General features: G+C 42.1%; 1 protein-coding gene across 8 annotated transcripts in view; it reads left to right on the top strand.

The window, feature by feature from the left end:
* The first annotated feature begins 10,498 nt into the window (after positions 1 to 10,498).
* The window catches only part of NCAM1 (neural cell adhesion molecule 1), a 324,416-nt gene continuing 307,513 nt past the window's right edge, over positions 10,499 to 27,401 (top strand). For 3 of the 8 annotated variants that reach the window (XM_029209098.1, XM_029209097.1, XM_029209094.1), the window contains exon 1: positions 10,758 to 10,912. In XM_029209098.1, the coding sequence (XP_029064931.1) occupies positions 10,861 to 10,912 (52 nt within the window). In that variant the 5' untranslated portion in view covers positions 10,758 to 10,860. Of the gene's footprint in view, positions 10,913 to 27,401 lie in introns of all 8 variants that reach the window. The other 5 variants (XM_029209101.1, XM_029209102.1, XM_029209096.1 and 2 more) reach the window with 4 other exon arrangements.

The raw sequence follows: 27,401 nt of genomic DNA, 5'->3' as shown, positions 1-27,401 counted from the left end.
TCCATTCATCTGTTGATGGACACAGTTTGCTTCGTATTTTGGCTACTGTGAACAGCACTGCTATGAACATTGAGGTACATGTATCTTTTCAAACTATTGTTTTCATTTTTTCCAGATATATACCCAGGAGTGGAATTGCTGGATCATATGGTAGTTCTATATTTAGTGTTTTGAGGAACCTCCATACGGTTTTCCATAGTGGCTGCACCAATTTACATTCCCACTAACAGTGTAGGAGGGTTCCCTTTTTCCACATCCTCTCCACATTTGTTATCTGTAGACTTTTCAATGATATCCATTCTGACAGGTGTGAGGTGATATCTCATTGTTGTTTTGATTTGCATTTCTCTAATAATTAGCAACGTTGATAGTCTGTTAGCCATCTGTATGTCTTCTTTGGAAAAAAATGTTTACTGAGGTCTTCTGCCCATTTTTTGATTCTTTTTTTTTTCTTATTGATTTGTATGAGCTGTTTCTTGGTTTGTTTACTCATCCCATTCCTTCAGTAAAATTTAGAGTGACGTTTATGGTGGGGCAGTGGAGGTGGGGGGTCATGGAAGAGTAGCTTGGACCAGAGGTCAAGGTCACATTCGTCCCCTGCTCAGAGTGACTGAGCGGAATCTTCCTTTTTGATTGCTCCTGTGCTGATGCAAGGACAGATGGTGGTTTGGGGGAGCCTCCCATCCTGGAACGTGCCTGCTCACTCCACAGTTCTTGCTGGAATTTCTCTTTTGGAGACAGTGCCTAGAATGAACACTGTATCTCCTGGGAGCTCCTGGGAGCTCTTGGGCTCTGTGGAACCAACTGCACCCAAGGGGTAGAGGGACAAGGGTAGAAATGGCTGCCAGTGTTTGGAAGGTGTGTGTGGGGTGGGGGTAGGTGGCATTTAGACCCATATTGACTTCAAATTCAGAGTTCTTTGGGATTTTGTCACTAGTGTAGAACCAGCAACACCATCTTCTTTGGTGCTGTGGTTTTTCAGGATGGTTCCAGAGGATTCTCAAGAGAGATGTAGTTTTGATTTGCATTTCTCTAATGATTAATGATGTTGAGCATTCTTTCATATATTTGTTGGCAATCTGTATATCTTCTTTGGAGAAATGTCTATTTAGGTCTTCTGCCCATTTTTGGATTGGGTTGTTTGTTTTTTTGATATTCAGCTGCGTGAGCTGCTTGTAAATTTTGGAGATTAATCCTTTGTCAGTTGCTTCATTTGCAAATATTTTCTCCCATTCTGAGGGTTGTCTTTTGGTCTTGTTTATGGTTTCCTTTGCTGTGCAAAAGCTTTGAAGTTTCATTAGGTCCCATTTGTTTATTTTTGTTTTTATTTCCATTTCTCTAGGAGGTGGATCAAGGATAGGGAGGGTGGGAGGGAGGGAGACACAAGAGGGAAGAGATATGGGAACATATGTATATGTATAACTGATTCACTTTGTTATAAAGCAGAAACTAACACACCATTGTAAAGCAATTATACTCCAATAAAGATGTTAAAAAGAAAAAAAAAGAGAGATGTAATGCAGTGGCTGTGTAAAGGAGGCAAGCAGTTTTGTTCTTCTTGCAAAGAAGCAGCGGTGGTGGTAATAGTGGGAATGGGATGAATGCCTTTGCCTTTCATTACGAATGGTTGCCATCTTGCTTCCTCATTTTCTTAACTCTTCTCTCATTCCCCAAGGTGCTTGCTCTTAGGAGAGGAGGTGCCACAAGTGGGTACTGGCTCCCTGGATGGGATCCTCTCTGGCTCCAAAGATACAGATGAGCCTGGAGGGACCTAAATTTAGTGTTGGCTCTGCCCACTAGGCTCCTTTCCTTGGTGCTGAGGTCAATACCTGTTGGTATTTTAGGGTGTGACCAAGGGAAGCAGTATAACCACAGAAGACACAGAGGAACAGGAGGGGGGACACTGAGCAGGAGAAGTAAAGATAGTTGGAGGAGAAAGGGATATATTTCCCCCTCTTATCCCAAGTATCGATGCAACCAAATCTTTTAGAGCATTAGTTGTCTACAACTACTACGGCAATTATTCAGGAAGGACAGCGGTGTCTGAGTTTACACCTTTAAATAAGACCAACTTGTATGTGTGTATAATCATTGAGTGCTGCACTTCTGTGCCCTGATCAGTCCCCAGATGTCTTTCTATTATCACAGAAGCTCAAAGAAGGAATGAGTAGGGAGCCTATTATTGTTATTATAGCTAACATTTATTAGGCACTCACTTTCAACCCAGAGAGTATGAATTTGTTCTTGCCAAGGTTACTAATGACCATCATATTCCCAAATCTGGTGGATACTCCTCTCTGTCCTCATTTCACCTGGCCTCTCAGCAGCATTCATCACATGGCACATCCTTCCTTTTTACAAGTCTCTCTTCCCCTGGTCCTGAGATGCTACTCTCTCCTGGTTGACCTCTGACCTCACGACACCTCATCTCAGTCTTCTCGCTTGTTCTGTTTTCTTCACCTGAACTCATAAAATTGGTGTTTCTCCAGATCAGGGCCTAAGCCTTCCTCTCTTCTTTCTCCTCATTTTTGGCTAAGTGACCTCATCCTTTCCCATGGGTTTAGATGCCACTGATGCTGATGACTCCAAAATTTATATTTCCTGCTAAGATCTCTCTCTTCTGACTTCCATACTCATGTCTGACCACTGATATGACATTTCCATGTGGATGTCTCCCAGGTAGATGTAACTTGTCCAAAATCTAACCCTTGATCCCCCCCTTCTCTCCAAACAAATTCTCCCAGCATGTTCTGCATCTCCTCTCTCCTCACATCCATTAGCAAGTTGGATCCATTTTATCTCTGCTCCTCTCCATCTCCTGCCACCTCCTCCCCAGCCTCCATCATCTCTTCCCTGCATTTATGCGGTGGTTTCTGTAATAACTGGCCTCCCCACATCCACACCTATCTTCTTATAAGCCATTTTCCACATGGCAGCCGGAGTGATTATTAAAACATGGAAAACAACTCCTGTCACTCTGCTGCTGCAAGTCCTCCGGGGGCTTTCTTTGAACTTTGACTACAATACAAGCTCCTTACTTTAGCCTTCAAGTTGGCTCACATGGTGCCTATCTTTTGTCCTTTAACCCACTTGCTCTTTCCATCTCAGACTCACATTCTCTTAGTTTCTAGAACCATTTAGATTTTTCTGACCTTGGATCTTTGCACATTCCTGGAATGCTCCTCTACTTGGAAACGAGGCTGGGTATTTTTCATTCTTTAGGTTGCAACTTACCTGTCACCTCCCTCCTTGATCTAAAATATATCTCTACTGTCATTCTTTGTCAAACAATACTGTTTATATCTTTCATGACTCTGATTATAGTTTATAATTGTTTTGGTCTCTTTGTTTAGTTATTTGTCTTCTTGACAAGCCTGTAAACACATGTGTTCTGTTGACTTCTTTTTATTGCCCACAACTAACACAGTGCTTTGCATGTGACAGGGGTTCAGTACATATCTGCTGAATGAAAGAGTGTCAGGCCTGCACTAAGCCTTCTATGTATGTTATTTTAACTAATGTTCATAAGACATCTCTAAGGCAGATGTTATGACCAAGAAAAAAAACAAGGTTTATAGGTGGGAAATACTTTGCCCAAATCCACAGAGCCTACAGGTGGAGAAGCTAGGACTTGAACTTGGATTGTCAAGCTCCAGGACCTGAGGACTCACCTCACTGTACTTCATTGCTGCTGGGGTGTGTAGGAGGATGTGTAAGAAGGAGAAAGGAAGTGATCCTGTCTTTAACTTTAGCTCAGTCATACTTTGTGATTTAGAAGATCTTGACATGGAAATCCTGGCTCCTTTCTCCAGACTGTTAAATCACCTGTTTCAGAGGGGTTGTTTTCAAAGATAAAACAGGTTTGAGTTTCTGAGGTTTGAGTTCAGTAAAGCCAAGAAACCATTTAAACCCATCTTTCCTTTATTAGCACACTGTCACCTCTCTAAACTGGCTGTGCAATTTCATGATCTGATTCTTGTGATTTGATCCTGCTTCATCTCTCCGTATCTACATTGGAAAGAATAGATCACCCAAGTCGGCAATTTGTGATAGTTCACTGTGACTCAGTTTCCCATAGCTCTAGAGTGCGACGTCTAACACACGTCCATCCCCAAGATGTCAGTATGGCTCCAGATACTAGGCCAGGTAACAACTCTGGACAGATTTGAAAACAATACGCCTTGATCTCTACCAAAATCCCAATGACCTTTTTTGAAAAGAAGAATTAGCATCAGATTCATATGGACTCTCAGGGGATTCCAAATAAACAAAATAATCTTGAAAAAGAAGAACAAATTTGGAGGTCTTACACTTTCTGATTTAAAAGCTCACTACAAAGTGGTGGTAATCAAAACAGTGTGATATTGTTGTAAAGACAGACTATAGACCAATGGAATAAAATAGGAAGTCCATAGTTAAATCCTTGCATATATGGTTAAAGGATTTTTGACCAGGATGCCAAGACCATTCAATAAGGAAATATTTTTTAACAAATAATGCTGGGAAAACTAATAAATAAATAACACAGGACCCTTACCTTACCCATGTACAAAAATTAACTCAAAATGGATCTAAGACTTAAATGTAAGAACTAAAACCATGAAACTAGAAGAAAATATAGGGGGAAAACTTCAAGACTTTGGATTTGGCAATGATTCTTGAATATGATACCAAAAGCACAGAAGACAAAGGGAAACATAGACATGTTGGCCTTCATCAAAATTAAAAACTTATGTATCAAAGGACACTATCAACAGAGTGAAAAGTTAACCCATGGGATAGGAGTAAATTGTATAACTAATAAGAGATTCATATTAAGAATATATAAAGAACTCCTATAATTCAACAACAGCATAAAACAAATAACCCAATTAAAATATGGGCAAAGGACTTGAACAGATATTTCTTCAAAGAAGATATACAAATGGGCAATGAGCACATGAAAAGATGCTCAATATCCCTAGACCTTAGGGAAATGCAAATAAAATCATAATGAGATACCATTTCACAATCACTAGGATGACTACAATAAAAAAGAAAGAAGTGAAGAAAGAAAGAAAGAGAAAGAAAGAAAAAGAGAAAAAGAAAGAATGAGAAAGAGAGAAAGAAAAAGGAAGGGAGGGAGGGAGGAAGGGAGGAAGGAAGGAAGGAAGGAAAAAGGAAGGAAAGGAGAAAAGGAAAGAAAAGTGTTAGCAAAGTTGTGGAGAAATTGGAACCCATGTGCATTGCCAGTAGGAATATAAAATGATACAGCAGCTGTGGGAAACGTATGGCAATTCCTCAAAAAATTAAACCACATGATTCAGCAATTCCACTTCTAGGTACATACCCAAAAGAAGTGAAAGCAGGGACTTGAACAGGTATTTACACATCAATGTTCATAGCAGCTTTATTCATAACAGTCAAAAGGTGGAAGCAACCCAAGCCTCAGCTGATGAATGAATGGACGAACAAAATGTGGTGTATACATACAATGGAAAATTTGACACATGCTACCCTTAGGTGAACCTTGAAAACATTATGCTAAGTGAAATAAGACAGGAACAAAAGGACAAACATATGATTGTTCTTGTATGTGTAACTATTCAGGTTCATAGAGACAGAAAGTAGAATGGTTGTTATTAGGGGCTAGGGGAAGAATGGAAATGGGGATTTATTGTTTAATGGTACAGAGTTTCAGTTGGAGAAGGTGAAAAAGTTCTGGAGATGGATAATGGTGATGGCTGTCCTACGATGTGAATGTATTTAATGCTACAGAAGTGTAGACTTAAAATGGTTAAAATGGTAAATTTTATGTTACATATATTTTCCCACAGAAAATATTTCTTTCCCAAGAAAAGAAAAAATATTTAGCTTTCCCCCCAATTACATTTTGATTTACAGCTAAAATTGTGTGTGGATGCTGTGCTAAGCTGCCCAGATGCCACTTTCAGGACTGGGGGACGATATGCTTCTCTACTTGGAAGGATGCTCTCAGCGGTTAGCCTTGAGAAATTGCCCTTGGCTGCAGAAAGCTGCCTCTCCCAAGGTCAGGTTCAGCCTAAATCTGATGACTGTTCCATGCCAGGACACTACAGCTGGTTTCACAGCTCCCAGGGGCTGACTGACACCTTGTTGTGCCTGCGGTATGGCTCAGCTCCTCCCTCTTTCCAAACTGTTTTCTTCCCTTCGTATACAGGGTTGAAAGCACTCTCTAATAAAGTGTCTGCAAAATTTAAAAAAAAAAGAAGGAAAGAAGGAAGGAAGGAAAGAAGGGAGGGAGGGAGGAAGGAAGAAAGGAAGGAAGAAAGAAAGAAAGAGAAAGAAAAGGAGGAAAGAAAGAAAAAAAGAAACATCACCCCTTCCCTGAGATTTACTTGCACTTGACACAAAAATTGTCCTAACATCTGGTTAAATATATGATGAGTGGGACTTGAAAGGCGCCCCTTGAAGTTGTGCAGCACACAACCTGCACAAAGAAGTAGTGGTTTCTGTGTCGACCTTTCTCATTCCTCGGCTTTTGGAGTCCCCAGCATCATTCAGCTGGGTGTGCACTAGTCCTTAACCAGGGCCTGAGCCAGCCTCGAGCAAGGAGGGAAGCATGTCAGTGGCCTCAGCCATAGACATAGGCCTCATCATGCCGTAGAAGTTAGAAGTCACTTCTCATGTCAACCAGATCAGGAATATGAGAAGCTAGGAGGGAGCTCTGAGGGCTCCCTAGAGACTCACTCCTTAGCTCTGCGGTCCTCTCTTTCCTAGATCACACTCACCTCTTTGGGCATGCCTCTGTTTCTCCAGCCTCTCCTAGCCCCAGGTCACTGTCTTTGGCTTTGGGCTTAGGCTGCTGAGTTTCCTGGAACGCATTTTGCTCATGTCAAATGTTTAAACTGAGTTCCTCGGATTTCTGTGGGCTCTGAGGTCTTGCCTTGGTTCTCCTTTTCAACACCAACAGGTAAGAAGCCTTAAATGAGGAAAAACATCTGTGAGAGCACTTGACTCTAGACCAAGCTCATTTTTTCAAGTAGTCTAAGTTCGACCATAACGTGGTGGTGTTGGTGAGCAGGAGTTAGTGGCAAATTTAATTTACTTTATAACCTAATAATTAACTCCTCATATCAAAAAGAAGCGAAGAAAACCTCCTTTCAAGGTTCCTTCTCCCTCAAGCTTGTCTTTCTGTTATTATCTTTATCACACTCCTCCTCCAGTACCATATGGCTCTTCTGAGGAGTGGTCCACACCCCCTGCTGCTCCTTCCTGGCCAGTCTTCCGTTCCTGGGACGGTGATGTCTCCCCTTCCCCACGAATGCTGCTCTCTCAGAGACCACTCATGACTTCCCAATGGTCAAATCCAGGAAACTTTTAAGCCTTCTTATTTGACCACTTCAAAACTTTCTTCTCCTTTCGAGTTGGTGACATTATAATATTCCAATTCTCTATCTCTCTGTGTTTTCACTATTTCTTTGGCAGTTCCGTCTGCCCATGGCTTAAATATTAATGTTCTCTAGGCTCCTCTCCATCTGACTGTTCGTCTTCTGTACATCTCCACTTGGATATCCCCCAAACGTCTCAGAATTAGTGTGTCCAGAGCTGACACCATTGCTCCTTTGCTTATTACCTTGTCTAAGTCTGCCCTTCCTCTTCTACTCCCTGTCAAGGTTACCAGCAGCTACTTAATTGCCCACACTGGAAGCTTTGGAGTCATTACTTTCTTGAGATCTTTGCCAGATATCCCTGAATCAGAGATGTTTCCCCCGGCTCCCCTGTACAAAATGCTAATCCCCACAGAACTCGCTACCCCTGTACCCCTCTTTATTGCTCTCCTTTGCACATATTACCATCTACATACTAGATATCTGTAGATTAATTTCTGTCTTCCCCATAAGAACAGAAGTCCATGAAGGCAAAGATACTCTTTGGTCTACTGCTATGTCTTGAGTGTCTAGAGCAGTGCCAGGCACCTAGTTGATACTGAATAAGTATTTGTTGAATGAATGGAAGCAATTCTGATTTCTTCCCCTGCCTCAGACCCCCATCTTCAGAAAGTCCCAAAGTTCTGCTGTTTTTTGTCTTGGAAATATTTCTCAAATCTGTGCTCCTGTTGGCTTCCTTCCCCAGGGCCACTGCCTAGGATCAGGACCTGCCAGCCCATCCGGAGAGCACTGTCATAACTTCCTGGCTGGTCTTCTTGCTGTGGCTGATTTTATAGCCCATTCTCTGCTTTATTAGGGAAGTTCCAATCTCTAAAACAGTCCTGAGTGTCTCCTTCCTCTGCTTCAGTCCCCTGGTTCTTCACTCGCTAGATGCTCATTAATGTGGGCCTGACAGCCTGGGACTCCCTCTGGGGAAAGAGGTCTGGGGAGGGACACAGTTCTGTTTCATTTCAAAGTGAGGTTCAGGAAAGGATTGACACCCAGAGCTCACAGATGTGGGCACTGACAAGTGGAGAGCTGACGAATTGGACACAAGTGACGGATCCTGTTAAAAGAACACAGGAGAGATACATGGAGTGTGGACTGGAATGACTGGGGACCAGAGGTCTAGAATGAATCATCACAGCAGAGAGCGGCCGCCCCACAGGGAAGGGAGGGGCTGGGGGGGGATTAAGTCATGCTGAAGTGAGAGAGGATTTCCACACCTGCCTACATTAAAAAACTAAAAATAGGGACATTTGGGGAGAAAAATAGCAAGGAATCTTTTAATTCTATGGATAGGGGCTACAGGGAGGGAGGTTTGCAGAGAAGGGTGTGTCTCTCACTCTTGGTAAAATTAGAAACAGAAAAAATTTATATTGGGCATCCCAACCTTCACTTTCTTCCCTTTCCCCTCAGGCCTGTTCTCTCCATCTTTCCCTGCTATCAAAACCTCTTCCTTAGGAAAGAGTCTAATATATTTACCCACTTACATTTACCAGGCCAATGTGGCAATTTTACATGTTAGCAGGACCTCATGTCTGAAGCCAAATATGCTAAATACAGCAACCATTAAAAACAACAACAACAACTATATAATTCGCTGTACCCAGCACAGGACTAAATACAGTGGCTGTTCAATAAATACTTACTAAAAGATGTTCAAAAAACATTACTGATATTATTAAACTCTGGAAACAATCTAAATATCCAACAGTGGAGAAACCATTGACGAGCCCTCAATATGAAGAAATACTACATAGCTATAAAAGATTTCAAAGGACTCTTTAACAAACTGGAAAAATGCTTATAATGAAACGTTAGGCGCTGCTACACTATGTCAGTGATAAAAATCATATGCATACACAGAAGACTTAGAAAATCTGTGGGTATCTCTGGAATCTGTGGGATTCTTTCTACTTCTCTGTGTTTTAAAATTATTTATAGTCGGTATGAGGGAAATATTACAAAAATAAATGTTGTGAAAGATAGATTTGGGGGAGGAAGTACTTTTCAGGGGCCCCTGTATTTCAGCCTGTTGGTTTGGCCCACCTGGGTTTAGTATACAGGAGGGGAGGGGGAGGGGTGCCAGCCTCTCCAGTAACTGGCTGGTTAGCCAGCAGAGAATGGGTTTTTAAAGAGTGATACAGCAGTGGAGAGTCTGACCTTTAAAGAAAAATGGAGTGCATGGTGATGTTGGTGCATTGGTGCTTTGAACATAGACAGGCAGCCTTCCTCTGGGAGGGTTTCACTGTGCTAGGCTAGTAGGTTAGTCCAGCATCTAGGACACCGTGAGCTCCTTTTTCTGCCTCACCTTTTGTTCCGTAAACACTCAAACCTTGCTCAGGTGCTGAAACATGTTTATTTTCACCTTGCTCCCCCACCCTCTTCTGTTTAAAATAACAGCTGGAAGATTCATTGAAACTCTTTGCGTTGGTACCTCAGTGATATTCTATATTAAAATCTTTAAGAATTGAGGTTGTATGCCCTTGTAAGAAAATATTATTTAATATTGTGCCTATACCATAAAACCTACATAAAAAATCTTGGTTATCTTTATAAAGAGACCACAGATTCCAGCATTTATAAACAAGAAAACATTTTCCTGTAGTTATTTCTGAAAATCCCTTCTAAACATCTGTGTTTTCCTTCTAACTTAAGTTGCTTCCCACCTCCTTCCCCTGAGATCTGCTGCCTCTCTGTGGGAGAGCACACTTCATACCCAGTATAAAACAAACAAACAAACAAATTAACAAACAAAACCCAACAACAGCAATCCCCCTCCTTCTCCAAATTTCTAATTTCCTGCACTTAAAACAACTAAGTCCTAGGCTATCCTTATAATTCGAGGATCTTAGGATCTAAATGAAGGATTCGACAACTTTGAAACCCTACACAAACCCAAGATTTTACTTTTATTATTTACTAGTTATTAAAGTATCCTACCTTCCTGATTAAGGAAGGCTGGATGGCAGCAAGGACCGCGGAGGCACAGGCGAGAAGTGTGAAAAGAAGAAATCCCCGTTCTGCCTGGAAGACTGCCTGTGAAAGAGCCCGACTCCTCCGGCAGTTCCACGCCGGGTTTTGCAGGCGGCCGCAGCTGCCTCCCCTGTCTCTCTTACCTCCTTGATGTTCGGCACTATTTGTGGCCGGCGTGGTGGAAGGACACAGTGAGGTTCTCACCCCCGCCCCCCGCTCCCATCCCCAGTTCCATCAAAGCGAACCCGGGCCAGCGCAAGGATCTCCGAGTTGCGAATGTGCTGAGGCTGGGACTGTCACTCATTCTCCGATCAGCGCGTGAACGCAGCTCGGCAGCGGCTGGCAGGAAACAATTCTGCAAAAATAATAATACTCAGCCTGGCAATTGTCTGCCCCTAGGTCTGTTGCTCTGCCGCCGTCCACACTCGCTGCAAGGGAGGGGGGGCAGAGAATTTACCGCGGCAAGAACATCCCTCCCGGCCAGCACATTACAATGCTGCAAACTAAGGATTTCATCTGGACTTTGTTTTTCCTGGGAACTGCAGGTACATTTTCAAAATTAATATTCGCAATTTGATTTGCTAATTGCACCCTCCCCCCCACTCCTCCCCCCGAGGAACGCTGTTATTTGGGGTGGTTTTACATGGAATGCTAAGAGTGGTCATTTTCGTTGAGCTGAGGAAGGAGCGCGTCGCCCTTGCTGCCCACCCGAACCCTCCCGGGCTGCCTGGACTGGGGCAGCCTCCCCGCGTAGAGAGCGCCAGGAGCCCCTCCGGCTCGCCCGCCCTTCCCACTTTGTGTGCCCGCTGCGCTGGGAGCGGAGCAGCCCGCTCCCGGGACGCTGCGGCCGCGCCGGTGATGGGCAGCGCTCCATCCCCGAAGGCGGGTGGCGGGCGGCGGAGCGGGGGAGGCCGCGGTTCGGTGGTGCAGCCGCACAGGCTCGGGTTCTGTGGGGAAGGGGCTTGTCAGCCCCGGTTCCGCGAAGACTGAACAATAAGGCCGGGGCAGCCGCCCCCGATCGTTATTTCCCCGGGTCTAATAAAGTGGGGCTCGCCGCCTTTGCGCCTTTACCCCCCGCCCCCGCCGAATAACGGTTTGAAAAATGGGGCGAAATGGGCAGAATTTCAGGGCTGTGTGGCCGTTGTTGCACCCCCGTCGGTATGACGTTAGTTTTTCATTTGCCAAATATCTGGTTAGTTGCAAAGCCTGCTCTCGGCCCGGAGCAAGGAGGGATGGGAGGATCGAGCGCCGCGTTTTGACAGGAGGAAGTGCGGAGGGGCGGAGGGCGAGGAGGGCGTGATCGGGGCTGCCTGGTGTGTGTGTGCGCGCGTGTGTGCGCGTGTGTGCCTTCACACGCACCGCGAGCCCCATGTTGCGTGGTGCGAGAGAAGAATGGCAGGTAGCCGCCCGAAACACCTCGCCCCAGTCTCCTTTCTTTGGGCGAGGTTCCTGACCCTGGCAAAGTGCGAACAATAGGAGCTGGGAGGAAGACAGTAGTGATGCTGCCGCGGGTGGCGGGGGCTGCGCCGCCGCCCATAAAACCTTGGCGGCAGGGAGGGAGGTTTATTTCATTTGGGGTATTTCCATCCCGGCCTCCCTGGAAGATTCTTCAGTGCGTGCCCACCCTTCCCTCCAGCAGCTCACCCCACCCCACCCCGCCCCACCCCAGGATTTGCGTTTTGGAGCTGACGGACGGGGAGGGGAAGAAAAGGAACAGGAACCGGAGAGAGCTGGGTGGGGTGGGCAGACATTCTCGGTGGGGGGCGTGTGCTGGGAAGCGCCCGAAGAAAGCCGGGCGGAGGGGTCTCTGTGTTGTGGCCGCCGCTGCCAGCTGCCGCTAGAGCTGCCCTAGGCGGCCGAACCTGGGTGGGGGAGCGCGCGGGGCGGGCCGGGGAGCACCCAACGCGACCCCTCCCCGGGCGGCACGAGAGCCGCGCTCCGCCGCCACCTCCAGCTAACTCGGGTCCCTCCCATGGCGACCAATCAGAGAGAGGCTGGCTGGGCGGGAAGCCGCGAGAGGCTTTTATTTCGGCGCGGGTGGCGGCCGGGAGCTGCCAGGACAGTCTCCTGGTGCTCCAGCGTAACGGTCTCTCTCGCCCCCCGCCAGGAGGAACCCCGCCCTGCGGCGGGGTCCCCAGCCTGCCCAGTTTCCGAGGAGATAAAATGGAGTCGAGGTGGTTACCGGGAGGTCTCCTGGTCTGGCCCGCCCGTGCTTCCCCACTCGTGCCTTCACGCCGACTTGGAGCATCCCTCCCGCCCCTCTGGCACACACACGCCCGCGGAACCGTCCAGACCGGAGCGTGCTGCCTGGGAGGGCGCAGAGGCTGGGCGCACCGACACGCGTGCGCTGACCAGTGGGCAGGGGGCGAAGCTCTGGGCGGGCCGGGGGCGGGGCCTTGGCAGGGGTGGTGAGGAACCTAGTGAGGGGGTGGGGAGGGGGGTCGGCCAACCCCAGCTGGCTTCTCGCTCTGTACTGGCCGTCCCCGGGTCAGCATCCCGTCCCCCGCCCGGGCATGCCCTTTCCCATCGTATCCGTGGGACTCCCGGGCGCGATTTCCCCGCACTGCATGCGGGGGTGTGTGTCTGGGATGTCCTCTCTTCTAGATGGGGGCGTAACGGTAGAGACCTGATCTTTGGTAGGCCTTTAGGAGGGATCGACCAGACGTCCTTTCCAGCGTCGTGATGTGTGTAACTCTTGGTGTTGGGATCCCCAGGGAATCCCAGGTTGGATATTCAAGGCTGCCCAGGCAAGGGTGGCATCCTTCTCTGGAAGGAAAGCGTCCTCGTTCGTGGCCCTAGTAACGAACGTGAGGATGGGAAGAAGGCAGAACGGGAAACACATACAAGGTTGCTTAACAAAAGAAAGAAGTTGAGCGGTTTTCCAAAGAGAAATAATTTTCCATTAAAGTATTGTTTTTACCATAGCTTAAGAAAAATGTAGAGCTCAAGTCAAAGGATCAGGACGAAAATAAAAACGAAAACACACACACATACGTTTTGTTGTTGTTGTTGTTGTTTGGCCTGCAGTGTTCTGTTGTCTCCAGGGACAATGGTTGCTCAGTCTCTGCTCCACTGGGCGCACATGAAAATTTAGATGTAAGGTGTGCTCACCTTAATATACCAAAGGAATCAGGTCTGCTGCCCCTTTGTCATTTTGGTGTCTTCTGCTCCTTAGGAATAAAGTGAAACATTGTGGAATTACACAGCAAATTTGAGTTTATTCTAACTGCAGTTTTAGATGTTTTGTGGAAAAATTGTTTGATTGAATGATCTGGAATGGTTGTTAAGTCATACGTTTATTTGATAATTTTATAATCCTCTCTGCCAGTTTAACTTGGAAGAGTCAAGGAGTGATCAGGACTGCTTTTCTAACAAGTAGCACCAGATTAAGAACAAAGAACACATTTGCTACCCAAAAGCTAGCTTGCACTGTATTTATAGTATATATAATATCATTTACTAAACGAATTAAGGTATGTTTCAGCGGAGTTCGCTATGCATACAGTTATGGTGAGCTATATTTTTTCACTGGTTTTCATTTTAATATCAGTAATGTATCTTTCTGAACAAAATTTAACGGAATGTAATAAAGCCATATTTAAGAATGTGGGAAACCTTTTACAACTCTGTCCAAAAACCGAAAAGTTAATTTTCTTTCAACAACTATTAGCATATTTTAAAATACTGAAAATAACCTAAACTTTATTTAAAATTCAACAGAATTAAACGAAAAGAGAATAAAATCCAGACATTGTGGATGCTTGGCCTGTCATGTGTTTAATAGCTCTTGAGTTGCTATTCCCACTACAAAGATTCTAAAGATCTGCCAACTGGGGCTAAGTTTTCATTAGTCTAACACTTAACATTGTTTTTTAGAGTCAGTTTTCAAGAAGCTCCCCCTGTCTTCCCCCAACACACTGAACTTGATGATTTCTTTCCAGATAACTTTACCCAGGATCTGTTTTCAAGAAGCTCCCCCTGTATTCCCCCAATACACTGAACTTGATGATTTCTTTCCAGATACATTTACCCAGGGTCTGTTTTTTAAAAAATAATATTAAAATAGCAGAAAACAGCAGGATACATGCATGTTTAATAAAGGAGGTTCATCCAAGTCTCTATGCTGATTGATTAAACTAAGGGTTTGTTGATTTAAGTGGCTACTGTTTCTTGAGCTTGATAGTTCAAGAACTAAGGCACTAATTGTTTGCCAAAAAAAAATTATGGTGTGGGTGTGCTGTTTGCAAGGACTGTAGGTGCTTAGTCAAGGCAACAGGAAGAGAGAAAAATTAGTCACTGGAACCCCGAATTCTGAGTGTTGCATAAGTGCTTTACTTTGGAATACATTTATCATTAATTGATTTCCTCAAATAGGTAATATGTCATTTAATGTAAGTAATCTATATTTTTTCTTAATAGGGAACAACATCTTAATTGCCTTTCAAAATAGCACCATTTCGTCATTCAAATACTAATCTTTAGACATGACAGGCGTTTTTATTTGCTGCAGAACTCAGTTTTGTAAATTACAGACAGCATCCTGTAAACTTTACACTGCTTGAAATACAGGCTTTGGAATTTCTGATCCAAGCACTGAATTTTTTAAGGCGACAGAGCCTCTATTGAATATTAGTTTGATGAATTCCCCACGTTTATGGTCTTCAGAGTTACGGAACTGGGGCTGCTTTCCAGACTGAAAGGGACTTCAGTGCTGCTGGCAGACCTCCAAAGATATTTTACAGACAGTTCTTCCTGTCTTGGTGGAAAATAAGTGATCGACTACCTGTTGCTAAAGAACGGTTTGAACTTTCCCTGCTGATCTCGGGTTTGTGGTGCTGGAGAGCAGAACCAATCGGCAGGGAGGGGAGAGAAGGGACTGGCACCTGCCCCCGTCAGTCCGTCTGGGAACCGTCACCCTGGGAGGAGACAAAGGCATTTTAAAAAGGCTCCCCTGCACTATTTAAGTATTGAGCTTCCGAGCACACACATGTCTTATGCTGTCAATATAAATATTTTAATGTAAATTCCATAACTGATGCTTCTTCGGTTTAGTCACCTAACGGATATATAGGCTAAGAAACTTTTGGAACATTAAAAGAAGTGACAGGAAATTATACACAGCATTTTTCCAGTCTTAAAAATGAGTTACAAATTAAACGAAATTGAAAACATGACTCAACAGGCCATGTAATGATAATAGCTCTTTGAATCAAGAAGACTAAAGGTTAAGATTCCTTTAGTCAAAAAGGAAGAAATAATACGATTCAGAGGAGAATTTTATACATCTCTTCAAATGGTGAGTCTCTGAGCAATATTGTCAGAGACAGCCTCTTAGGAAGCGCGAATGCCCAAGGACCTCTCCGAGTCCTAGTGAATAGGTCTCTGTGAGATCCCAAGTTTTTCATATGAGAAAAACATGTAGTGAAACTATTATCCGTAATCCAGGTAGATGTACTTACTACTATAGAGCAGTGCAGTGCCGAAGTCAATCTGAAGGTCAGAGGCACGTCAACTCTAGCCCTTTTTGTTATTACCTCTTGGTGCCAAACCTTAAAACCATTTGTTGATGTAGAGGGACGTAAATTATTTGGCGTTGCCAGTGGTGCCATTACACTCTTTTATTTCACGGTGTTGAAATGCTGTCTCTTGGCTGAAGATCCTCATTAGGGGCCTTGCCTTTTGATGTTGGCCTGGGTGCCGAATGGCGGCTTTTCGGGCACTTTCATTGTATTACACTGTTAGGCCATGTCTGCATGCAGCCACTGAGTTCACTGTTTTCAGTTAGGTAGACACACTTTTCCCTTCCTGCGGGATTAATTTAGCTTCCAGGCAATCACTCAAAGAGGACTATACTAGAAGGACAAGACATTTGGTCTATGTTGTGTATGTGTGTTTTTGATTTAAAAAAAGATTTTAATAAACCTGTTAGGCATTCGTTTTCTCTCAGATATATGTAAATATGCTTGCCTTTCAATTCAAAGATTGCCTCACTGGTATGACTTGAAAGGCCTCTGTACAACTTGTATTCCACTGGATACTCTCCCTGAGTAGTTTTGATTTGGAGCTGCAAACCCTGGCAACATCTGGCCCTGTTTTCCATCCTGTATCATTCCTGAGAGATCTGATTACCTCACCATTTAGGAATATTCATAGTGGTATCACACTGTTGGAGATTGGGTTACAATAGGTATTCTCTTAAATAGTTCATCAAATATGTTGAGTGCCAGCTTTTTATCATCAGCTCTGTGGGGAATTACAAAGCACCGGTGATGACCTAATTTCTGCTGTCAAGGAACCCTGTGAGTAAGAGAGCCTAGAGATTAAGTGTGGCCAGCGGCCTAGGGCCCTAGGGTGAAATCCCAGGCACACGGATCCTTTATTAGCTCTTTGATCCTGGGCAAGTCAGTTCCCTTCTCTAAGTTTGTTTCCTCTTCTGTGAAATGGGAAAATTAGTAACACCTACTTGGTAGAGATCTTGTGAATATTTTCGAATGCACATGAGCTGTGCTTATTAAGGAGAAAAAGGGGTGTATATGGGTCTAGAAAAAATAATTATTCAGACATAATGGTCTTGTTTTAGACAGACTTTAAAAAGAATGTAATAGGAACTCTACTTCAAAGATGAGAACTAGATTTTTTTTAAATCTGTTTTTAAATATGCCCGCGTGTCTTGTTGGTTTATGAATACTTCAGAGAGAAAGGGGTCTCCTTATGAGGTTGAAAGCCGTTAGCACAGGGATGCATCTGGGTCTCATGGGGGCCAAAAGGTCTACAATTTTGAATGCCCTCTTTAAGGAAAATTTAGTACTCTCTTGCTTTCGACTGTTAGAACAGGTCATCAGGTCCCCATCCCCCCCAGAGCCTTGGAAGGACCCTGTGTAACGGAGGAGCCCATGCAAACTTCTGACCTGCCATAGCAACTGTGTTGGTCTCCTTGGGCCCACTCGCTTGAGAATACAAGCTAATTGTTCCAGTGTGTTAAACATGTACCTTGTAAATGTTGTGCGCTGCTTTGAACATTAGAACCATGTATCAAAATCAAAGTTACTTTTGAAAAGAAAAAGCTATTTGACCTTTATTTTATAGAATATCTTAGGGGAGATCTGAGGTGATTTAATATGTCTCACTGCTGGTATTTTTTGTAAATTACAAACTGGAATAAAATAAGGTGATTGATATTATTATTCAAATGAGTCAAACATAAGTGCCCTATTGGTGAGGCAGGAAGAGGTTTGCCAGCTAAAGGCATATGATACTGGAGAAGAGACTGAAGGTTTAGCTATCAAAGAGGGAATAAACTGGATATATAATCCCAGTAAGTGTGTCTTAATAATCACTGTACAATTCACAGAGTGTTTGATACGCATTATATCTTTTAATCTTCATATCTTTTATTCGGTAAATATTTATCAAGCACTTATTGGGTGTTGGGTGCTAGGAATACAGTGGTAGACTACCTAAACATACATCATCCCTGTTACCTAAACATACATCATCCCTATATAGAGCTTCTAGTCTAATAGTGTGGAGGAATATAGACATTAGCAAAGTAATTCACACACATCTTTATAATTATATATTCTGATTAAAAACTAAGGAAAGGAGAAGGGTGCTATGAGAGATTATCGGGGGGGAAATCTTTCTTTGGGTAGTTGAGCGAGTGAGCAGGTAACATTTAAAGAACTCTCTGTGAAGTAGGAAGGACAGACGCTCTTCTCGTTTTAAGGCATGGTTGATTGACTACTTAACAAACATTGGTTGAATCACAACAAATATTCCTGACTTCCTTAATTCAGTGAACCTTCCTGAAACCTTGTGATGGTCAAATAGTTTCAGGAATTGTGCTCAGTTTTGGGTTATGAAGTCAAGTAAGATATGCCTCTGCTTCTAGAGCTCACCATCTAGTGTTGGGGAGAGACATACTCTACTTACAAATAGAGACATGAATTAAATGCCATTGGAGCACAAGGAAGGAAGCAATTAACCCTGCTTGGGGCTCCCGTGAGCTGGGCGTGGGGCACCAGTTTGCCTTCGCTGGATGGAACAGGAAGAAGAGGTGATTCAGCAGAACCAACACACGGAGATATGAATATATACAGTCACGTTTGGGGAACAGTGTTGGTACCTGGGGAGAAGTGGCCAGACATGAGGAGAAAAACCAGTTCTCTAAGGGCAGATTGTGTTAGGTCTTGAAATAGAAACTGGGTCTAAGAAGGGGTAAGTGATTTACACAGGTGAAGCTGGGACTATAACTTAACATTCGTTGGCTGAATTTCATCCTTTTTTAAAGTTAGGATAATTTGAATACATATAGCCTTGGAATACGTGCCAAGCAAATGTGAATTTGCTTGGCTTCTGGGCTGACCGATCTGATGGAAGTGAGGGGGGCAGTGGTAGATGGAGGGCAGTATCAAGAGCTTTGGAGTCTGACAGGTCTAGGCTGAGGTCACTGTCACTGACATTCTGCAAGGTGCTGCCCTTCTGAGCCCGCTTCCCCTGTGTAAGATGGAGAAAATGAAACCTCCCTTACGGATTTTGGTGAGCTTAAATAAAATCACATATGTAAAACAGGATATATGCTGTAGGTACTCAATATACCTATACCTTCTTTTAAAAGGTTCATCCTGCATGGAGGTTTTATTTGAAATCTTTATTAAACAGGTGTGCTGTGAATGTGATATGCAGAGTTCTGTGCTGGAGGCTGAGGGGAAAAACAAAATACATTTAAGCAAGTTACACCAGGCCTGCAGAGGCTTTCAGATGGCTGGGGAGAAACCACTTACTTTGTTCAAACACTTAATCCTGAAAGGTACTATGTGAATAAGTGCCTAGAAGGAAGGAGACAGGTAATAATTGTGAGAATTGTTCAGAAAGGCAAAAATTGTCTTGGTTGGTTTAAATGTTTGGAAAAAGATGTGGCAGAGCTAGTACTTGATCTGAAGCTCTGGGGACATAAGGATAAATAAGAGGAGGAAGGACCCAGCTCTCTGTAGGAGGAGAAGCATCTAGGTAGAGGATTATTGGTATTGAAGTGCAATGAAAGCAGACTGGATATTGGGACAAATCTTATTAAAATTTTAAATGCTGTGCAAAGGAGAGGGTGCTGCTGGAGATGTAAGAGAAATCATTTAAAAAAATATTTAAGAGTATAGTCAACTACAGCAATTGAATGTCTGCTGTGCTAGGCTCTGTGTTTGTTGCCAGCTAGGAACTAGCAGAGAATTAAGTAGGAGCAAATCAATAGAGATCATTGCAGTCCTTAAGGGGAGTTTTGGTTTTATGCGGCAGCCACTATAGTGGCTGGACAAAATCATGAGTTGGTAAAAGGATTTTTGCTGCATTATGAAAAATCAGCTAGATGATGGAGGACCCAGAGGCTCGGAGATAGGAGAGCCAGTTAAAGCCACTTTGAAGGCCAGTGAAGTCTAATGAAAGTCTTTTGCTTTATGGGGTAGGAAGATGTGTATGTGGGGAAATGAACTGTTGGGCTTAGATTAAAAAGATTTGGGTTCAAGGTTTCACTCTGCCACCAACTGCCTAGTGAATCTGTGTGAGTCACTTAATATCTTCGAACTGTAATTTCCTCATTTGAGTAGGAGAAGTAAATAAAATAATGTATGTGAATGCACTGCAAACCAAAACACTTCACAACTCTACCTTTTATTAATAGACACGTAGCTGAAAAGTCTTATAAAAATTAAATTCTATATATCAGAGGGGCTTGTTAAAGAAATCCAACTGCGATATATTTTAAAGAACAGATACACTTGTAATGGCTTTGGATAAGGATAAAAAGGACACACACAGCTGACATGTTGGAGATGACAAATCAACCAGAAGAGGTAGATGATAGGTCCAAAATGGTAGCTGGCTGAGAGAGAGAAATAATTTGAAGCTACAAACCCAAGGTAATGAAATAATCATGGTACTATCAGTATGACGGGGAATTGAGAAGAGGGGTTACCTTGGGTGAAAAATGGGTAACCTCAGTTTTATACACATTAGGTTTTAGAAAAAATTTGGGCATCCGAGTGTCTTAACTTGTCTGCAGGTCAGTATTTTTCAGCCGTGGGTGGTGAAATCTATTCAGTTGGCTTCCACTAGCATTAAATAGAAGGAAGGAATAAAAGGAAGAAAGAAGGAATGGAATAGAATAGAAAAGAGAGTGTGTCTTATGTAGTGAGGGTAGGTATTGTTTTGTTAAACTTTTGTTGACCCGGTTGTGATGGAAAACATATATCATGTTATGACTTAGGTCAAAAAAGTTAGAAAGCTAATCCTCACAGATGGAGGAATATAGGACTAGAGAAAAGGTAAGACTATCTGTAGTGCAGAGAAGGGACAGGATAGAGATTTAATGGGTTTTGGGGGAGAGCGAGAAGAGAAGTAGTGACAGTGAAAATACTTACTGAGCATCTCCGAAATCTGTTAGCTGCAGATGTAAAACAAAACCCAAAAACTCTCAAGTACAATTCCTTGATAGCAAGAGAGCTTACTGTCTAGTGGAGAAAGAAAAGACAACTGGGAATACCAGGTGGCATTTAAAGCCAGAAATGTGGCTAAGATTGTCGAGGCAGGATAAAGATTACCTGTGCACCAGGGGAGATTGGAACTCTTCTTAGTGTAAGTGAGCTCTGAAGGAGGTTGTAAAGGAAGGATTTAGCGTGGATGAGGTACCTTACTTGTGTGTTTGGAAGGAAGCCCAGCTAAGGAGACCAAGAAGACTGAGAGTCGTAGTAGTCTATATTTTTATCCTCTTTTGGTGGAGAGAAAACACCATGAATTAGAACACATACATTGTGGAGTCTTTATCACACCTGAAGTATTTATGTTGTTGTGTTTATGTAGCATCTAGAATGGTATCTTGTCCATAATTTAGAAAGTGATATTGAACAAAAAAAGGTAACCAGAGCCTCGTGGTATGAATGCCTAGGTTAGAGAAGGATGATAATGTTAAGTGGAAGAGTTGGAAACAAATAGTATTTATAAGCATGATCCCAATTTTGTTTTAAAAAATCTCTTTCACTTCTTAAGACTGGAAGAAGATTAATTTTTATACTATCTGAACTTTCTCTAATGAGCTTTATGTTCAGATTGCAAAACAAATAGTGCAATAAAAAAGAGGTAGGTAAGAGTATAAGGAGGATGAGACTCAAGTAGCATCTTTAGATTTGGAGGAGAGTGGTGATCTTAGAATAATTTCAGTTGGACGGTGAAATTCAAGTTCTTAGAATCAAAGACTGAGTAAGAGCTGATATCCTGGGCACTTGACCAAAAAGAAGGGGAGAAGAGGTGTTCGTTGGGAAGGCTTTAAGCTGAGGGCCATCTGGGCACATGTACCTGCACACTGAGGGAGAGAGCCAGAAGAGGTTGGCGAGGCAATGCACCTACCTTTTAAAAAATTTCAAAACATTTTTATTATCGCCAAAGAAATCCCATGCCCATTAGTCATTACTTTTCATGCAAAATCTTTTGAAGTCTGCTGCATTGCTTTGATCAGATCAGCAAAGGAGTGGAAATGATTGAGATTGACCACTTTTCTAATGTTCTTTTATTCATATTTCATCTGCAAGTGTCCATTCTGTCCACATGAGACACTGCCAATCACCAGTTAAGCTGCAGTTGCTGTATGATATTTAGATTTAGGGCACAAATGGAAACCTTAAAGATCTGCTATCCTGAGCATGAGAAGATCTAAATTCAATACAAACACTTTGATTTAAGTTATAGTTATAAATTATCTTCCTTTTTTTTAAATTGGGGTATAGTTGCTTTACAATGTTGTGTTAGTTTCTCCTGTACAACGAAGTGAATCAGCTATATGTATAAATATATATCCTCTCCCTCTTGGACCTTCCTCCCCACCCACCCCCAATATCTTCCTTTCTTAATTTAGTGTCTCTTTTTGGTGTTTTAGCGGCAGTGCATACTTTAGGGGGCTCTCTGTAGGTCTTTTATATCAAACTTGATTTTGAAACGTGGCTCTTCTGCTGTCCATGGCCTTGATCCAGTAATTTAATCTCTCCAACACTCAGTTTATTTATGTGTGAGACAGGGATAATAATACCCACCTAAAAGTGCTGTTGTGAGGACAAAATGAGGTAATTTATACAACTGTCTGGCACATAGTAAACTCAGTCATTTTTTCCCCATTTCCCTTCTTTCTGCTAAAGTTCACAGTGAAGGGGTGTACGGTTAGTGCTGGACTTAGATATTGATTATAATTAGAATCACAAATTTTCCATTTATTTTTCATCCTCTGAGAGTTCAGCCTTGAACTCACCATGAGTTGCAACTGAGTTGGAAATGCTGTGGCTGATCGCTTAGCTGCTTTACCTTCCATGAAAACAAAGTCATCTTGATTTTGAGAAAAGTGGAAGTTTAAAAAACAAATTGGTTTATATAGATTCTATTTTCTATTTGCATAGAGTTAATATTAAATCTGTCAATGGTGGAGCCATAATATTTGAAGTAATGGCTGCTGATAAAGAACCTACTGGTGATACTTGATTAATATGGAAGTCATTTGTCTGTCAACCTTTATATTTTGGAACATGAAGAATGAAGAATTAAGGGAAAAAGTGAAGAAGTGAAGGAATTCAGCCTCTGGATAGCCAAAATACATATCCCCAAAGCCCATGCACTGAATTGTACACACTTGACTCATAGGGAAGCCCTAAAAGCCCTTAAACCTTTATTCACAAAGAGCCCATATATTCTTCATTAATTTCCTAGATTCTACCACATTTATAAAGATTCCTAGATTCAGATTAGAATCAAATGAAACATGACCACTAGGTACAGGTACACTGATGGTAAGAAGATGTAGTAACTTTGAATGGATGGAAAAATTATGAATCAGACCCAAGAACACAAAAAAGCATGTCAGTCTTAGCCGTTTAGTATTTGGCTTAAAAGGAAGCCCTATACAACACAAATGCCAAGGGAATGTCTCTAACACAGTGTAGTATAAATAATACCTATTTATGACTAAACCTCATTTTCAAGCAGCAGGCAACAATTATATGGACACAGTTATTGAGCATGTGTCTTTAGTGTTCAGCTCTGTCCTAGGTGCTAAAGGAGTTAGGACTGTTTTTCCATATAGTTGGAAAAATAAATCAAACAAACGTAGATACCATTATCTTCACCAATGGCAATGAAAGAGGCAATGTAGTTAGTGTTACTCATCTGGAAAATCTACTCATGACACATTCTAATCCCCAAGGATTTAGGACAAAGGAGATTTCATATTTCATTCTTATAAAGTGACTTCGTTATACTGTTTGGCTTCTCAGCTTGGCTTGAAGCCCATAGCTATTTATTTACCATTAAGATAAGGTGGGTCAGCTAGTTTGTTTCTTCTCTGCTAAGTTATACTAAATATATCTTGAGATTAAAGATCCTAACTAGTCAAGCAATTGGACTTAATTGGTTGTCATGCCTCCCTTCTTTCTTGAGTTTTTTACTTTTACCAGAATGAAATGTCCATGTTTAAAAGTCAGTTTTGGGCTTCCCTGGTAGCACAGTGGTTGAGAGTCTGCCTGCCAATGCAGGGGACACGGGTTCGTGCCCCGGTCCGGGAAGATCCCACATGCCGCGGCGTGGCTGGGCCCGTGAGCCATGGCCGTTGAGCCTGCGCGTCCGGAGCCTGTGCTCCTCAACGGGGGAGGCCACAACGGTGAGAGGCCTGCGTACCACAAAAACAAAAAACAAAAAAAAACAGTCAGTTTTATAAGACTTTTAACAAAAAACATTAGTCCCCTTCCCCAACCCTTTCTACTCCTTCTTACCCCTCCAACCATTGATTTTGACTCCCCTAAAGTAACCACTTTCTACTCCTTTAGCTGCTTCCACATTTTTTATCTCCATATTTATACTTTCTTAATTTTCAGTCTCAGGTATTATTTATTGACTTTTTCCTGTACACACTGCCCACCACCTCCTACTTCCTTTACCTTGGCCTCCCAATATAGCAATTTTTCTATTTTTGGTTAAACCAATATTTAATGTTTACATTATTATGACCAAGTAAATATTTTTCACAGCTGAGCCTTATGTATGCTATGATTTTATTCCTTCTACAGTTTTCTGGATTTTTTTGGAGTTTATTATGGCCTCAGTTTTCTTTAGCTTAGTTTTCTACATACCCATCATTAATTCATGGTCAGGTTCTCAAACTGAAGTATATATCCCCTCTCAATATGTTAAAACATGGTTATTTTTTTTCTTCCTCTCAGACATGTATCCTAGACCTAACCCTTTTTTTTCAGTCTAGACTATAAGTTTTCTAGGCTGGTGGCAGTTAATTTATATTTGCCTGATATATAATTCTCTACATTGGAAATTGTTTTCCCTGAGAGTTTTGAAGGTGTTCCTCCAGGTTTTCTAGCTTTCTGTGTTGCATTTGTGAAATCCAGTGCATTCTAATTCCTGATAATTTGTATGAAACTTGTTTACTTCTCCTATAGAAGACTTTAGGACCTTTTCTTTATAGTGTTCTGAAATTTCACTATGATGTGCCTTGATGTAGGTCTGTTTTCATTTATTGGGGTAGATTCTCAGTGGGCCATTTTAGTCTGGAAATTCATGTCATTCAGTGCAGAGAAATGGTCCTACCTCATTTATTTGCTATTTTCATATCTTTTTAATTTCTTTTTCTGGAACTCTTATTCAGAAATTGGATTGATTATCTGACTTTTCTTATCTTCTATCTCTTATTATTCATTTCTTTGTCTCACCAGGCCCCATCCCTTATTTTCTGGGAGGTTTTCTCAGTTTTTTGCCAATATTTCTATTGAATTTTATATTCAGCTGACATATATACCATATAAAACACATAACTATATAAGCATATATTAAACATTTCTAAGAGCTTTTATGTGGTCTTGATGTTTCTTCGGTAGCACCCTCGTCTTGTTTCTTGATGCAATAATCTTTATATTGCTGAGTATTTTAGAAAATTTTCCTGCTTCCTGTATTGTCTCTTTTTCCTTTGAATTCCTCTTTATTGTTGGGTTTAGTATCTCTGCCGTGTTTCATGTTGTCTCATTTCATTTCTGAAATTCTAATGGTCCCTGGCTGTCTATTGGTAATTAAGGGTGAGACACTGAAAAGCTGTGGGGAAGCTCCATGTGGGTGGGCTTCACCGCAGAGTGACTCTGCAGAGATCTGGTCCCTTGGGTGGGGGACGTCTGCATCCACTCATTAGTACCTGTGTTTTGTCTTGTGCTGATCAGCTGAAGAGAATCCAACATTTTGCAAATTATAGGGTATAAGTCTTCTGACTGTTCTTTTTCTCTAAGCTGAGTGGGAGAAATGGTTTGGGGGTATTTTATTCAGTTGTCAAGATTTCATTTAATCCTCCTGTTTGCAGTGGGGCACTCTGCCCTCAACAATGCCTGGTATCCCCAAGAGCAAAGTCCCTGTGATTTAACTCTCCATTAATAAAAATGCAGTCTTTTACTGGCGTGAGGAAGAGTGCAGGATGGGAGATAAGATAAATGGCTGCAACCCTCCTATGGGGTATGTGTGTGTATGTGTGTGTGTGTGTGTGTGCACGTGTGTGTGTGTTGGGTTGAAGTTAGTGGTGTGAGAAGGCATGTGGTAAGAGAGGAATTGTGAGTTTTAATTTTGGAGCAGACTGTGAGAACCCTCTGGTGACCTGTCTCTTTCAGTGTTCATAATTGCTACAAGTCAAAGCCTATTTTTGAAATCTTTTATCTCACATGGCTTAGTATGGAATTTTTGAGATTGGAAGAAGCTTGCACAGTTCTTAAAGGAAAAGGTAAAGGCTCCAGGGGTGCATCAAAGGCAAAGACCTAAGAAGATGAATGTTAAGGCAACTTCAAGGGAATTGACAATTCAGAGAGTTAAGGCCTGTCTCAGATTGTTGAAGAACCTTTTCTGAACTAAGGAGCCCTCAGAAGATGCCAGGGTGGCCTGAGATCCCACATTTTTTTGGATATAAAGACATGGGCTTGGCAGTGATGCTGCGAACCAGAATAAGAGCAGTTTCACGAACACATTTGCAAATGGCTGTGTCCCAGACTTGTTGGGTAGCAGAAACATTCACTTAATTTAGTACTTACGGAATAACTACTGTGTTCTGTGTAGTTTGCCTAAGATGAATGAATTCCGTAGTTTCGTAAAAAATTCTAAACTACTTTCTGAACTGTTTTTGGTTACATTTGTAATATTTATTCCTGTGGAATGACACCAAAGACAACCTTGAAGTGTCAGAAAAAAGATAACCGAGAGTTATTTATTCCTTTCTCAGATTTTCCCTTTTGTGTATGTAACTTATAGTTACTCATGACATGTTTAAAATTTTCATCCAAGAAAACCATCTGTCATAATGAAGCAAAAAAGGGACATTGTGTGATATTCTTTGAAGATAAGAGATTGAAAATGAGTCCATTAACTGCCCTTGATTACAGTTTGAGGTCATTTTCAGCTAAATTGGTTTTGGAATCAGAATTTAAATTACTGGTCAGGCTCAATTAAGATAACTGGTCATGCAGACCGTTCATTCCCCTTCCTCCCTTCTCATAAAAGAATATATTTATGGTTTATAGTTCTTCACAGCCATTATTAGGCATTATTTTTTAGAAGATAACGATTTCACACATTAATTGATTTAGGTATTGGAGAGTAGTTTTGTATCTAAATAAGAAACCTGGATAATCATTTATTATTTGGTTTTCTAGAGATATTTACACCAGACAATTTTGAAGTCACTGGGAGGTAAATCGATATATTACTCTGTTATATTTTTGCTGCCCTGTTCAATATTAAGAGAATAGCTATCACAGACAACCTCGGGCATTTACATTGTATTATTTAAATACCATAACAATCAGTGTTTAGTGCGGTATATTTTCAGCAAACATAAATTATAAGTATGTATAATTATTTTAACAATGTCGGTATGAGTTTCTAAATATTAAACTTTTTGTTTGTAATGAGTGGGTTTAAAATTGTATTCTCTTTTAACTAACTCAACAGGAGAGATTTAAAATGAGGAGTTCCACT

Source organism: Monodon monoceros, unplaced genomic scaffold (genome assembly GCF_005190385.1).
Source record: "Monodon monoceros isolate NGI ecotype Baffin Bay Population unplaced genomic scaffold, NGI_Narwhal_1 Super_Scaffold_7, whole genome shotgun sequence".
Classification (NCBI taxonomy): Eukaryota; Metazoa; Chordata; class Mammalia; order Artiodactyla; family Monodontidae; genus Monodon; species Monodon monoceros.
Note: the sequence above shows the minus strand (reverse complement) of the source record. Positions and strands in the feature narration are given on the sequence as shown.